The 12,690-nt window shown below is 42.9% G+C and overlaps 1 protein-coding gene across 5 annotated transcripts in view; it reads left to right on the top strand.

The window, feature by feature from the left end:
• NLN (neurolysin) overlaps positions 1 to 12,690 on the top strand; it is a 120,950-nt gene that overhangs the window by 92,043 nt on the left and 16,217 nt on the right. For all 5 annotated transcript variants that reach the window (XM_073584226.1, XM_073584225.1, XM_073584223.1 and 2 more), the window contains exons 10-11: positions 8,122 to 8,308; positions 12,201 to 12,329. In XM_073584226.1, the coding sequence (XP_073440327.1) occupies positions 8,122 to 8,308; positions 12,201 to 12,329 (316 nt within the window). The remainder of the gene's footprint in view (positions 1 to 8,121; positions 8,309 to 12,200; positions 12,330 to 12,690) is intronic.

Genomic DNA, 12,690 nt, shown 5'->3' with positions numbered 1-12,690 from the left:
GGTTTAAGTCAGTGAGAAATTACAATCAAAACTGCTGATGTGCTGGTTCATTCCAGGTTTATGCAAAGCTGTTTTTAAAGGGGTTGTCCGGCCTTAGAATACTAATCTACAGTCGCTCTGTGTGGCTGCAGACTTGTGGATTCTCCGGTGAGCGAGCAGTCATGTGATCGCCAAGTATATGATTTAGATGTGTCCGGCCTTGCTCAATTCACTTGCATTGAGCGAGACTACGCCCAACTAGTCGGCACCGCATGTGTGCAAGTCATATGCTTTGCCGGCACCGGTGAATCCTCACAGCACGCAGTGTGCACGAAGTGAGGATTCATAAGTCTATAGTGACTGCCAACCTGCTCCCTACGGCTGGACAACCCCTATAAGTCAGGCAGTCTCCAGTTCCACAATTCACGATCACAAATTATAATACACCATAGGCCCACCAGAGAAAATGATTCTTTAGGTTTCTTTATGATTCCTTCCTGGCTAAATCCCTCTATTTTGCAATTAGCACATCATGGGTTTTTAACTACAAAGATATTCCATCCAAGCCACTACAGACACCCACCCAAAATTACATATAACAAAAGTCTTTTACAGAAATGGTCCTTATACATAACAACATGATGAAACCTGAAATATGGTGTGCTTAAAAAGGTGATCTTCTCAAGTAAGGCGTATTTGGAAAGCTTGTTGGGCTCATAACGGAGGCCATTAGACCGTCACAGAGCCAGTCATTAGCTATAATCTGTGCATCAGGCTTTCCTTCATTTTCTGTGTCAAAATTGACGGAAACCCATTCATAAAGGAAATCTGTAAACAGGTTTTTGCCAACTAGTCTAATAGTAGCATAAGATGGAGACAGATTCTGATTCCAGTGATATGTCACTGGGCTGCTTGCTGCTTTTTATAAAATCACCGTTTTATCAGCAGGGTATTATCATTAGAGTACTAGTAAACCTGCTGTTGGGTAGTCCTCCATATTCATAAGCTCTGTATAACCCCACCCCCTCTTCTGATTGGCAGCTTTCTGCCTGTGCACTGAAAGCTGCCAATCAGTGATGTTAGATGGTGTTATACAGAGCTCAGCATTCAGAGGTTTGGTAGATCTGAAGCAGAGAAAACTGTAACTGTATGAAAACTGCAGTAAGCAGCCTAATAAGTGATACATTTCTGGAATCAAAGTTTCTTCCCCCTAAGGCTGGAGACACACTAGCATCTTAAAATACGGTCCGATTTTGATCCAGAAAAGTCGTACAAATGTCCTGCAAGTGGCATGTGATTTTCATGAGCGTACGATGCGATTTTATCACCTAGCTTCCAAATGACATGCGAATGCAATTCGTGTACAATGCAGTTTTAACATTCGCTTTACACAGATTAATTCTCTGTCACTTAAAGATAGTTTTCAAAGGAAATATTCTTTACTACATATAGATATATAGATATAGATAGCTAGACGTTTGTGAGTGAGACACATAATCAGTTCTTTGCGTGTATAGCTTACTCTACATGTATCTTAGTAAGAAATAAATACATTTCTGAAATGGTGGGTGATACCAAGAAATTTTATTGTCCAACAGAGGCAAAGCGGACAGCTGGGGGCGTCTATAAGATGCTCCCATTACTAACCCCTTAGTCATATTGTGAATAAAAAAACACCCTGAATAAAGTACATTATTTGAAATAAGGAACCTGACATCTTTTTTTTTAAATTAAAAGCAAAGTTATACTTACCTTGACAGCTAATCCACTGAAGCCCATGTCACCTGTAAAAGAATTAAAATAATAAACAACCAAGTCCCTCACCTCTCCACGACGTGAAAACTATCCGGCAATGCCCATGTGCCCTGAAAAACGGTGAAAAAAATAATCAGCCATATTCCTATAATAATCCATTTGTCCCTTCATGAGTCTAGCTCTGCTACATGTATTTGGCACGCTGAACTCTGGCTTGATGCAAGTGTTCAGTGTGCCAACCAGCAGAATCAGTGAGCTGGATGTGTTATATCAGCTCAGAGCTTCGCGGTGACATGAGAAAGTTGAACGGAGTTTTTATCCATTTGACCTGACTTCATTGAGCTGAACGGACCTCATAGTTTATGAATCTTCACGTTGGGGACAATATATGGTTGTTTCTTATTTTAATTCTTTTACAGGTGACATGGGCTTCAATGGAATAGCTGTCAAGGAGAGTATAACTTTGCTTTTTTATTTTTAATTTAAAAAAATGGTGTAGTTGTCTTTATTTCAAATAAAGTACTTTATTGAGGGTGTTTTTTATTTACAATATAACTATGGGGTTAGTAATCGGGGTGCCTTGATATCAGCTGCCAATAAAAGCCGACATCTACCCCAATACTATTACCCCACTTGCCAATGCACAAGGGCAAGTGGGAAGAGCAAAGTTTAGCTCCAGAATTGGCACATCTTATGGGTTCGCCTTTTCTAGGGCGGCTGAGAGCTGATGTTTTTAGTCTGGTAGGTGGCCAATATCCATGGCCCTTTTTTTGGCTATTAATATCAGCCCGCAGATGTCTGCTTAGCTTTTTCTGGCTATTAATTTTCAGAGGTTGCCACGCCATTTTTTTCAGAAATGTATTTATTAATTATATGTACAGTAAGGTACACACTAGACTGATTATGTCATTTACATCTTTATTTTAAGTGTATGTGTGTAAAAAAAAATAAAAATATATATTTATCTATTTTAGGCTGGTTTCACATTCGCGCTTTTTAAGCGCACGCACGGCCGGGGGTAGCTCCGCCCCCGAGCCGGCTCTCTGCCCGGCGTGCCCGCCCCTTCCTTGTAGCGCCGCCTCCTAGCGCACAGCGGCGCCTGCGATCGGCGCACCCTATCTTTAGCATAGGGTGCGCAGATCGTGCGCAGGCCGTGCGCTAGTTGCGCTTTGACCTGCGCTGCGCACTTTTGACGGTGCGCCGTGCGCGCCAAAATCAAACTTTTCGGATTTTGGCGCGCACGGCGCACCGTCAAAAGTGCGCAGCGCAGGTCAAAGCGCAACTAGCGCACGGCCTGCGCACGATCTGCGCACCCTATGCTAAAGATAGGGTGCGCCGATCGCAGGCGCCGCTGTGCGCTAGGAGGCGGCGCTACAAGGAAGGGGCGGGCACGCCGGGCAGAGAGCCGGCTCGGGGGCGGAGCTACCCCCGGCCGTGCGTGCGCTTAAAAAGCGCGAATGTGAAACCAGCCTTACTCTGACTTGTCACGCTGTCATTTTACTATACGCGACTGATGAAATGTCGAGTGTGTGAAAACCGGCGATTGCGATCCGAAATTTGCATATACTTGCAGCATGCTGCAGTTTTTTTAATTTTTTTTTATCGGATTACATTTGTCCGATTTCATTGCAAATGGGAGCACTAAGTTCTCAGATGAGGTAGCGAAAACCTGGTGAAAGATTCCCTTTAACACCTTACAGAGACCCAGAAACAGACAATTATTACATTCAATATCTTCATTAATAAACACAAAGGGATACTTGCTTACACACTGCATCCAGTCTGAATATTTATACCCCCCTTCCCTTTATTCCTAAATGCAGGGGGTCTTCAAACTTGGTTTACAGCTTGAGTGAATGGTTCTTTAGTCTTTTCAGTTCTTTCAAATCTGTCTTCCTATTTTGGAGCATGTGATGCAGTTATATATTTTCACTTTCCAGCATGTTCTTGACACCCTATAATTTCAGCATCTGCTATTAAACTTTGGTGTATAGTTCTAGCGATGAGTGGTTTTCGTCTCTCAGCTAATAACACACCAGAACTTGTCGTTATTCTTGTTTGACTGCACATGACTCCGCTATTTGTTCTTTGTTTTTTAAAATCCACCTAATTCTTAAAAGAACATTCCAGTAAGAGTTTATCACCGATAACTATTAGATCGGTTCTGGCAACTGGTGTGTATCTTGGAAGTGATGAGTGAACGTGCGCGGATAATGTGTTGTCAGAGCACGTCCGAGTGTCTTCGGCGTGCTCGAATAATGTTCACGTCCCTGCACCTGCATGTCTCGCTGCTATTCGACATCCGCAACGCATGCGGTGATTCCCTGTTTGTTAGGCAATACCTGCATGTGTTGCGGCTGTTGAACAGCTGCGACACATGCAGGTGCGGGGACTCGGAACATATTATTCGACATGCCGAAGACACTCTAAGAGCATCTGAGCATGCTCAGATAACGCCTTATCCGAGCTTGTTCACTAATCACTAGATCTCTGTGATCAGACCCCCTCTGATCTAGAAGTTCTCACTCATCTTGTTGGATGGTGATACAGTAACTTGTTCTAACCAAAATAATTCTTTAAAGGAAACCTGTTATGTCTTCAAATGCTATTAAACTGCAGGTATGGGGTTAATCTGCAGGTTAATAGTGTTCTGAGACCATGCGGCCACCACACTGAAATCCCAGCTGTGGGGAGGAAATTAAGTTTATTCCTCCCAGCAGCCTCCAGCTTTCAGTCATAGAGGCGCAGCTGATGGTGCTTCTTCAGTTACTGCACAGTATATAGTGAGTGATGGTTGAAAATGTGCCCCAGTGGGGACAGACAGCCGGCTCTACACTTATACGCGGAAGAGGTGGCCGCACCTCTATGACTGAAAGCCAGAGGATGTAACTCCCGATAGGCCGGACTCTCAGTGATGTGGCTGGGCTGTTTTAGAACGCTACTAGCCTCCAGATTAACTGCATAAGGCTAGTAGCGTAACACGTGCCCTTTAAAGTTACTATCCTTGAATACAATTATTGTGTTATTGTGGCACCTATGTGATGCCAATGTGTGGGTGTTTGGGACCTGAGACCACCATCGATCACTCATGGCATCACCCTGAACTGCGCAGCTTCTGCGTGAGCAAGCAAACATAGCTTGTATTGGCTCAATAGTCTATGGGTCCATACAGCAATCATACAGGTGCTGCACGCTTCAGGGGTGGTGGAGGGCTCAGGCTCTTGCTGATCGGCAGCATGTAGCAGCCCCTATAGCTCATACCTTCTGTTTAAAAAGTAACAATATAATTTAAAAAATGTTTTTAATAAATTGTTTATGCAAATTTCACACCACAAACCACACATCATTATTAAATAGATGTCTTTAAACCTGATGAGGCTGGTGTATTTACTTTGAACATCCATGTAAGATTGACTGTATAATCCCGTTTGAAACATTTCATGGCTAATAAAATAAGCCATTTATGGTTCCAGCCAGGCAACCTGCTCTCCGCTATCTGTCAGAGCTGTAGCTGTACATAACCGCTGCTGCTTCATTTATAATGTCGATTTCATTCAGTCCTAGCTGCAATCAAATGCGTCAGGGAAAGAAAGGGGATTGTGATCCCTATCCTTGTAATCGATAGGTCTACGTACCACCAATCAGATATTTATTGCCAGTAAATGATACATTTCTTTTTAAGAGAAGCCCCTGTAAACAGCGTTAATCAGTACATGCAGCCACCACTAGGGGGCGTTTATTACATGCTGTTAAGAGTTAGTGTATGTAAAAGGCAACAAGCTACTCGGCTCCCCCTAGTGGTGGCTGTAAGCGGCAAGAGGTTCATTATTCATCAGAAAAACTATATAGATTTGGAAGTTTGGTTAAAAAAACTGATCTGCAGCGTGCTCTATGGATAGTTTTGTTTTTTTTCTTTTTCTGCTGTAATTGCATTTTTTTACTTAGTGCAATAAAGGTACATTTATTTTAATTAATGAACAGGTAAAACGCAGCAGACCCCCTTAGGGGGAGAGCATTAATTTCCTGTGCAATTTGCCACAGTGAGTTTGTGATTAACTTGTGAGGATGAGAGAGGCCAGAGCGCTGTGGAATCCGGACAGAATGCGATCTGCTGGAGGAGAGATGAGCTCATTCTTCTTCATTCCTCTGACACAGGATGTACTAATACACTGACACTTGAGACGCAGGAGTCAATTGTGGCACCTCGCTGGAGTCCATTATGGCGCGGTGACTCATTTCGGTATCACCGTGTCACCACCACGTTCTATTTGCTCCTCTTTTTTTTTTTTTTTGTTAATAAACCATGGTAATCTCCTCTGTTCGGTGGACAAATCTGGGGGCTTCTATATCAGAAGTCGCTGCTGGATGTATGCAGAAATAGAACACCATCATTAGAAGTGCTAATGTGACACATGCGATTGGATGAGGCATGGACATTAACATGAACTAAAGATGCATTATTTCTCTGCAGCAAGGACAAGGTCATCTAAAAAATTAGACAAATATTAAACAAAATCACAGCCCAAAGGACATAATAGACTAAAAAAAACCTCAGAGGGGCTGCCACATCCTGTAAGTGCTTTAGTTTTCTGACCTGTGTTGGTTAACATGGCTGCATTTTATTCTGCAAAGTCTTTTTATTACACAAAGATTCGACATTGATCCCATTGATCTACTACAGCAAAGCAAAAACTTTCAAAACTGGACATGAGGGTTCTTAGTTAACATTGCAGATATGGGGTTAATCTGCAGGTTATTAGTCTTCCATAATTACCGTAACTTTGACTCCTGGCAGCCTCAAGCTTTCAGTCATAGAGACGTGGCCGGTGTGGCTTCAGTCACTTCTCAGTACATAGTGAGCTGCAGCTGTAACCCGCCCTGACTGACAGCCCTGTATTGAAGCGCTGTTGAGCCAGCTTTCAGTTAGTGCTGGAGCATGGATACAGCCACCTTTCACTGTCTAATGAGCGGTGACTGAAGCCGCTCCTCTGTGACTGAAAGCCGGAGGCTGCCGGGAGGCATAAAGAAATACCCACTGCAGAGGTTGTTGCGCTATCGCAGTTCAGTTTTTAACATTTTGCTTAGCTGCAGTAGATCAATGTATGAGATTTCCATATGCGTTCAGTGTGTGTGTGTTTTTTTTTTTGTTGTTTTTTTTTTACAGCTGTGATTATGGATGTATAGTAATAAGCACTCTTTATTAGATCTCTGTAATGATTTGTATGTAGAGCGCTACTTAATATTGTAGGTAGATGCCCATGCTGAATGTTTGTTTGACCCTTGTCACACCATTTTCAATGTCGTTCAAGGCATCACAAGGGGAGGGATATATATTTGCTCCACTTTTAGTCCTGACAGTTTTTAGGGGACATCTCTGGGCCAACAAACCATATGTTACAGATAGCTTTTTATTTAGCCATTCATCTGAGCATTTGAGTATTGATGCAGAGGTTTCTTTTACTGTAATCGACTGGCAAGTTTTTTTTGTTTTTTTTTGTAAAGTTTGAGATCCTTTTTTTTCCTTAACTCAAGTGTCAAACAAAAATTTGCTCAGTCAGATATGTTTTCTCGAAGATACTCTACAAAAAATGAGAGGGTTCCCAACCTATTCCCAAACCGCCTAAGCCAGAATGGCCTCCAAGAGGCAGGAACAAGTGACCTAGACCCAGAGTTGGATTCCTTAAAATGGGAAGCCAGGGGGTGGGGAACTTGATGATCACACATACCCTCAGAAGAGACACTCACAAAAATTCCACATATTAGAGCTTAGCCCCAAAAAAAGGAAACTACAATTGAAGCATGTGGGAAAGTGCAAGTGCGCCCTACATTAAAGAGGGTTGTGATACTCCCGGGTCACATTTCTCTTGGGCTTTCCTTCTAACTGTTGTGCCACCTGGAGTGCTCTCTGGTCTAAACCACTTTGTTCTTGTCTTGATGTTCCTGACTAGTGCAAGTAGCTTCCATCCCAAACTCTGATTAAAACCCCATCTAATCTTAGCCGAAATGGTGGGATCCTTTTGTTCTCAGGAAAAGTGACCTTTTGAGTGTTAATATGGCTGATCAATATGGTGGTCACTATCCCTGAAGCACTAACACATGGTTGTCGCTGAAATAAATGGACAGCCTGCGTAGTGATCAGATGATGTGCGACTCTTCTCTCTGATCAATGAGGGTGAAGGCAGGATCAACCATATTAATTTAGAAACCCCCTAATCAAATATGGATTGAACCACCCTTAAGTCTTGATAACTTTGATAGCTTAGCTTGGCAGTGAGCACAATTATTGGTCTGTTAATGTTATACATTGTATTAATCATTTTATTTTATTGGTTTAAATGTTATAGTATTTGTTTGATAATGGGATTTATTATTTTTTCCTCCTGTTAGACCAAATTTGCTCGATTTAGTGGAACAAATGTTGAAACGGATTTTGTTGAGGTGCCATCACAAATGCTGGAGAACTGGGTGTGGGAGAAACAGGCCTTACAGAGGATGTCCGCACATTATGTAGACGGCAGTCCAATACCAGATGAGCTGCTGGACAGATTAATTGATTCCAGGCTGGCCAACACGGGTAAATCTACTGTACATTATTTAGATGTTCTTTATTCTATGAATGATCTTGCTAAATATTTAATCAGTCGCATCATCTGTGCGTAATAGGATGTGTCAGCATGCCATGCGCTCCATCCTTCTCATACTAACCTGAAGAACAAGATCAATTATCCAATACTGATTTTTTTTTCATTGTTCGTTTAATGTTATGTTCTGTGATTCTCATACACTGATCCTGACATATATATATATATATATATATATATAATATGTGTTATTTCTGGGATAGGGAGAATGTATACAAATACTAGCTGTGGCCCTGGCACATCTGATCAACAGACTGGTGGGGGAGGAGTGGGCCCAGGTCAGAAAGTTACCCTCGTGCCCTTAGAACTCTAGTTACACCCCCCGAAAGATGTGTTGACCTTGGAGCAGGAGATGGACTGTGTTTTGCAGTGGTGTCTGCAGTCACGGCTTTGAATTAAATCCCATCTTATTAAATTTGACCAAAAGCTTTGTTCATCTGTGGAGGTCCCAGCAGTCAGACAGTGTTTTATCTACAATTGAAGACAACACAAGATATAAGATCTAGAGATGAGCAGTTCATTTAGCTCTATCCATATCTGTCCTCCACGGTGGTAGTATTCTCCTATAATAGGCCCCCGTTCTGCTCCTCTATATAATAATGTCCCCTTTTTGCTTTGTTTGTGCCAATGAAAAATGATTGAAAACTTCCCCTCTTTTGTGGTATCCAAACCTGGCCATCAAAACCTCCACTCGTCACTCCCATTTGTTTTTATGGTATCCAAACCTGACCACGATCTCCTCCACTGGTCTCTCCCCATTTACACCCTGCAGCCACCAACATCCCAGGACCCCACTTGATTCTCCCCATTTACCCCCTGCAGCCTCCAACATCCCAGGAGCCATTTGTTTCTCCTCATTTACACCCTGCAGCCACCAACATCCCAGGACCCCACTTGTTTCTCCCCATTTACACCCTGCAGCCACCAACATCCCAGGACCCCACTTGTTTCTCCCCATTTACACCCTGCAGCCACCAACATCCCAGGACGCCATTTGTTTCTCCACACTTACACCCTGCAGCCACCAACATGCCTGGACCCCACTTGTTTCTCCCCATTTACAACCTGCAGCCACCAACATATCAGGACCCCACTTGTTTCTCCCCATTTACACCCTGCAGCCACCAACATCCCAGGACCCCACTTGTTTCTCCCCATTTACACCCTGCAGCCACCAACATCCCAGGACCCCACTTGTTTCTCCCCATTTACACCCTGCAGCCACCAACATCCCAGGACCCCACTTGTTTCTCCACATTTTCACCCTGCAACCACCAACATCCCAGGACGCCATTTGTTTCTCCCCATTTACAACCTGCAGCCACCAACATGCCTGGACGCCACTTGTTTCTCCACATTGACACCTTGCAGCCACCAACAATCCTGATTAAACCCCCTTTACATTCTTTGCTTCCTATTTCCACTCTGCTCACATCCCCGCTTTTCGTGCAGGGCCACACCGCATTGACAAGCTGTTTTTTTTTATTACTGTGGGACAATAATAATAAAAAAAAAAACCAGCATCACACTTGCTCTCGGCTGGAGAAAAGATGCTGTGGCTGTGTCCCTTGTTAAGAGAGGGGCACATGCTGCTTGTGTAGGGCCTTGAATACCTTTGAACATCTTTTCTGGCCACCATTTTTCACCTTGCTGCTCATCCCTACTAATTTGCAGCACTAAACTTGTTTTGGAGTACACCTTTGCTATCTATCAGATAAGTGACAACTGACTGTTAGGTGACTAGATTGCTGTGGGTCTGATCGCTTGGACCTCCATCAATCAACGGAACAGGCAGACCAGTTCTACTCTGGCTGCAAGGCCGTGGCCAAGAGGAGATGATTGGAGCAACAGATTATACTTTTGTCCAGTCACTGATCAAGTCTTTGACACTGAAGGGTTACACCCGAACAGAGTCACGGGTGCGTGTACAACCTATCGCTCCATTCAGCTCTGCAGCCTTGTGGAAGGGGAGGATTGGAGACACGAGTACCCTGTGCTGGAATCCCTCTGGGCAGATCTCAGTAAAAGAATCCCCCCCCCTCCATGTTCCCTCTAAGACGAGGACATCTATGAACCAATACAAAGAACTGATGAGTAGCAGCGGCACATGCTCTGGTGGACTCAAGCAGTCCGTGTAATACAAAGCCGCCTTATCCCCATGAAATGGCTGTTTTGATGAGTTCACCCCTTTTAAAATTGTGTTTTAGGCCTCCTTCACATGTCTGTTATGTCCGTATGAGGTCTGATTTTTAAGGACCGCAAATACGGGCATACGCACACCCATTGTATTCAGTGGTGGTGCGCCGCACATGTCAGGTTTTCCACACTGTCCATGTGAAAAACCAGCAGACATTTCAGGTTTTTTTTGTACAGCACAGACAAAATGCGTGCCGTACACTGATGAGACACGTATGACACGTACCGGTGCCGGGGAAGAAGCAGTTCAGTTTGCGCTGTTCCCTAGCCCCGGCCAGCTCTCATCATTGTCTCCTGCTCGCGTTGAGATCAGCGCGACCAGGAGACAATGATGGGAGTTGTATTCAGCAGCAGTTGGGTAACGCCTGTATTTAAATAAAGAATTCAATTAAAAAAAAAAAAAAACAGAATGGGCTCATTTACAATTTTCATAACCAGCAAAGGGAAAGCCGACGGCTGGGGGCAGATGTTCTTAATCTGGGCCAACGGACTATATCCCATAAGGTTCCGAGGCTATTAATAGCTGATCTCAAAATCAAAAGTAGAAAAGAAGTACAGAAAAACGGGCACTCACAGCATGCATCAGTAGCAAAAAAAGGCTTTTATTAGACATACATATACCAAACAGGCAAATGTGCACAATAAAACATCATTAAAACAAGTGAAAAGACATGCAGACTAGTGGATACATAGTTATGATGAAATGCAAATTTATGCTAAAATGATTAAAGGGCAATACGTGAAAGTGATAAATCACTACTCAGCAGGAGAAGAAAACGTGCAATAGGCGCACTAACAAAGATAGAAATATATCAGAGCTGAATAGTACTAGCAGCTAATAATAGAGCGCTCCTTATTGGACTAAATAGGGTTAATCCATAATACCCAGATAATAGGTGCACTCACAAAAAAAAAAATTGTAATGTATCAAAGCTGAAAAATTCTGACAGCTAGTAATAATCGAGTGCTCCCTATTGGACTAAATAGGGTTAATCCATAATACCCAGATAATAGGCACACTCACAAAAAAAAGCAATGTATCAAAGCTGAAAAATACTGACAGCTAATAATAAAGGAATGCTCCCCATTTGAGTATATAGGGTTAATCCATGATGCCCAAGTTTTACTCTAGTGCTGTTCAGATGGAAAGAAAAACATGCAATATACAATCACATATAATTACCCAGAGATCACACTGTCCACAATGCCCAACACGTGTCGCTGCGTCCAGCAGCTTCGTCAGGGGAAGCTGATCTCAGCGCCACCAAGTGACAATGATGAAAGCTGCATTCAGCAACCGGCGCCCGAGATCAGCGCAAACTCTAGCACTTATTCCCAGGCACCGGTACATGTCACATATGTGCACTACAGATCTTACCAGTACAGGAATCGCCAAGATGTGTGAAAGAGTCTTATTCTCCTTAGTATGATCCATAAAGGAAAGACCTATTTATAAGGTACCGTAGATTTGTCTCTGATCACTGTGGATTCAATGTGTCTTCCTTTCACCCCAAATTATATACCCCTAACTCCAAAGGTAAAACCCACACCCCTCATGTAAGTACGATGTCCATTCTCGGTGGTGGTCTTGCTCTATATATGCATAAATCTTGCATTTCTTTGTCTCAGGTCTTCTGACTCTTCGCCAGATTGTTCTCAGTAAACTAGACCAGTCTCTCCACACAAAGTCATCGGCTGACACAGCCAGTGAATATGCCAAGTATTCCCAGGAGATTCTGGGGATATCAGCTACACCAGGTATTGTATGAATCACATAGTCCTTGTCTATATAAGCCAAAAATGCATCTAAAAAAGTATAAATTCATCTGAAACTTGTCAATGGTCATAAACAGGTGTTACTTTAAAAAATTTGTATTTTTTTTAGAAAAACCTGTAACTGTTTTTTATAACCATTGAGTTTTTAGTTCCATTATTTAGACGTTTTTTTTTTTTTTTTGGACTAAAAGACTAATTTTATAGCAATAAAAAAAAACATGCTACAAAAAGTGTGCATATCTTAATCCGGCGGCAGCTTCCTTTGATCGAGGAGATCACTGACCGCTTCCTTCCAGATCACTGGGAGAACTGTGCAGCAGCACAGCTTGCTCTCCTGCTCGAC

This window comes from Dendrobates tinctorius, unplaced genomic scaffold (assembly GCF_039654945.1).
Source record: "Dendrobates tinctorius isolate UK_male_01 unplaced genomic scaffold, ASM3965494v1 ptg000083l, whole genome shotgun sequence".
Lineage (NCBI taxonomy): Eukaryota > Metazoa > Chordata > Amphibia > Anura > Dendrobatidae > Dendrobates > Dendrobates tinctorius.
Note: the sequence above shows the minus strand (reverse complement) of the source record. Positions and strands in the feature narration are given on the sequence as shown.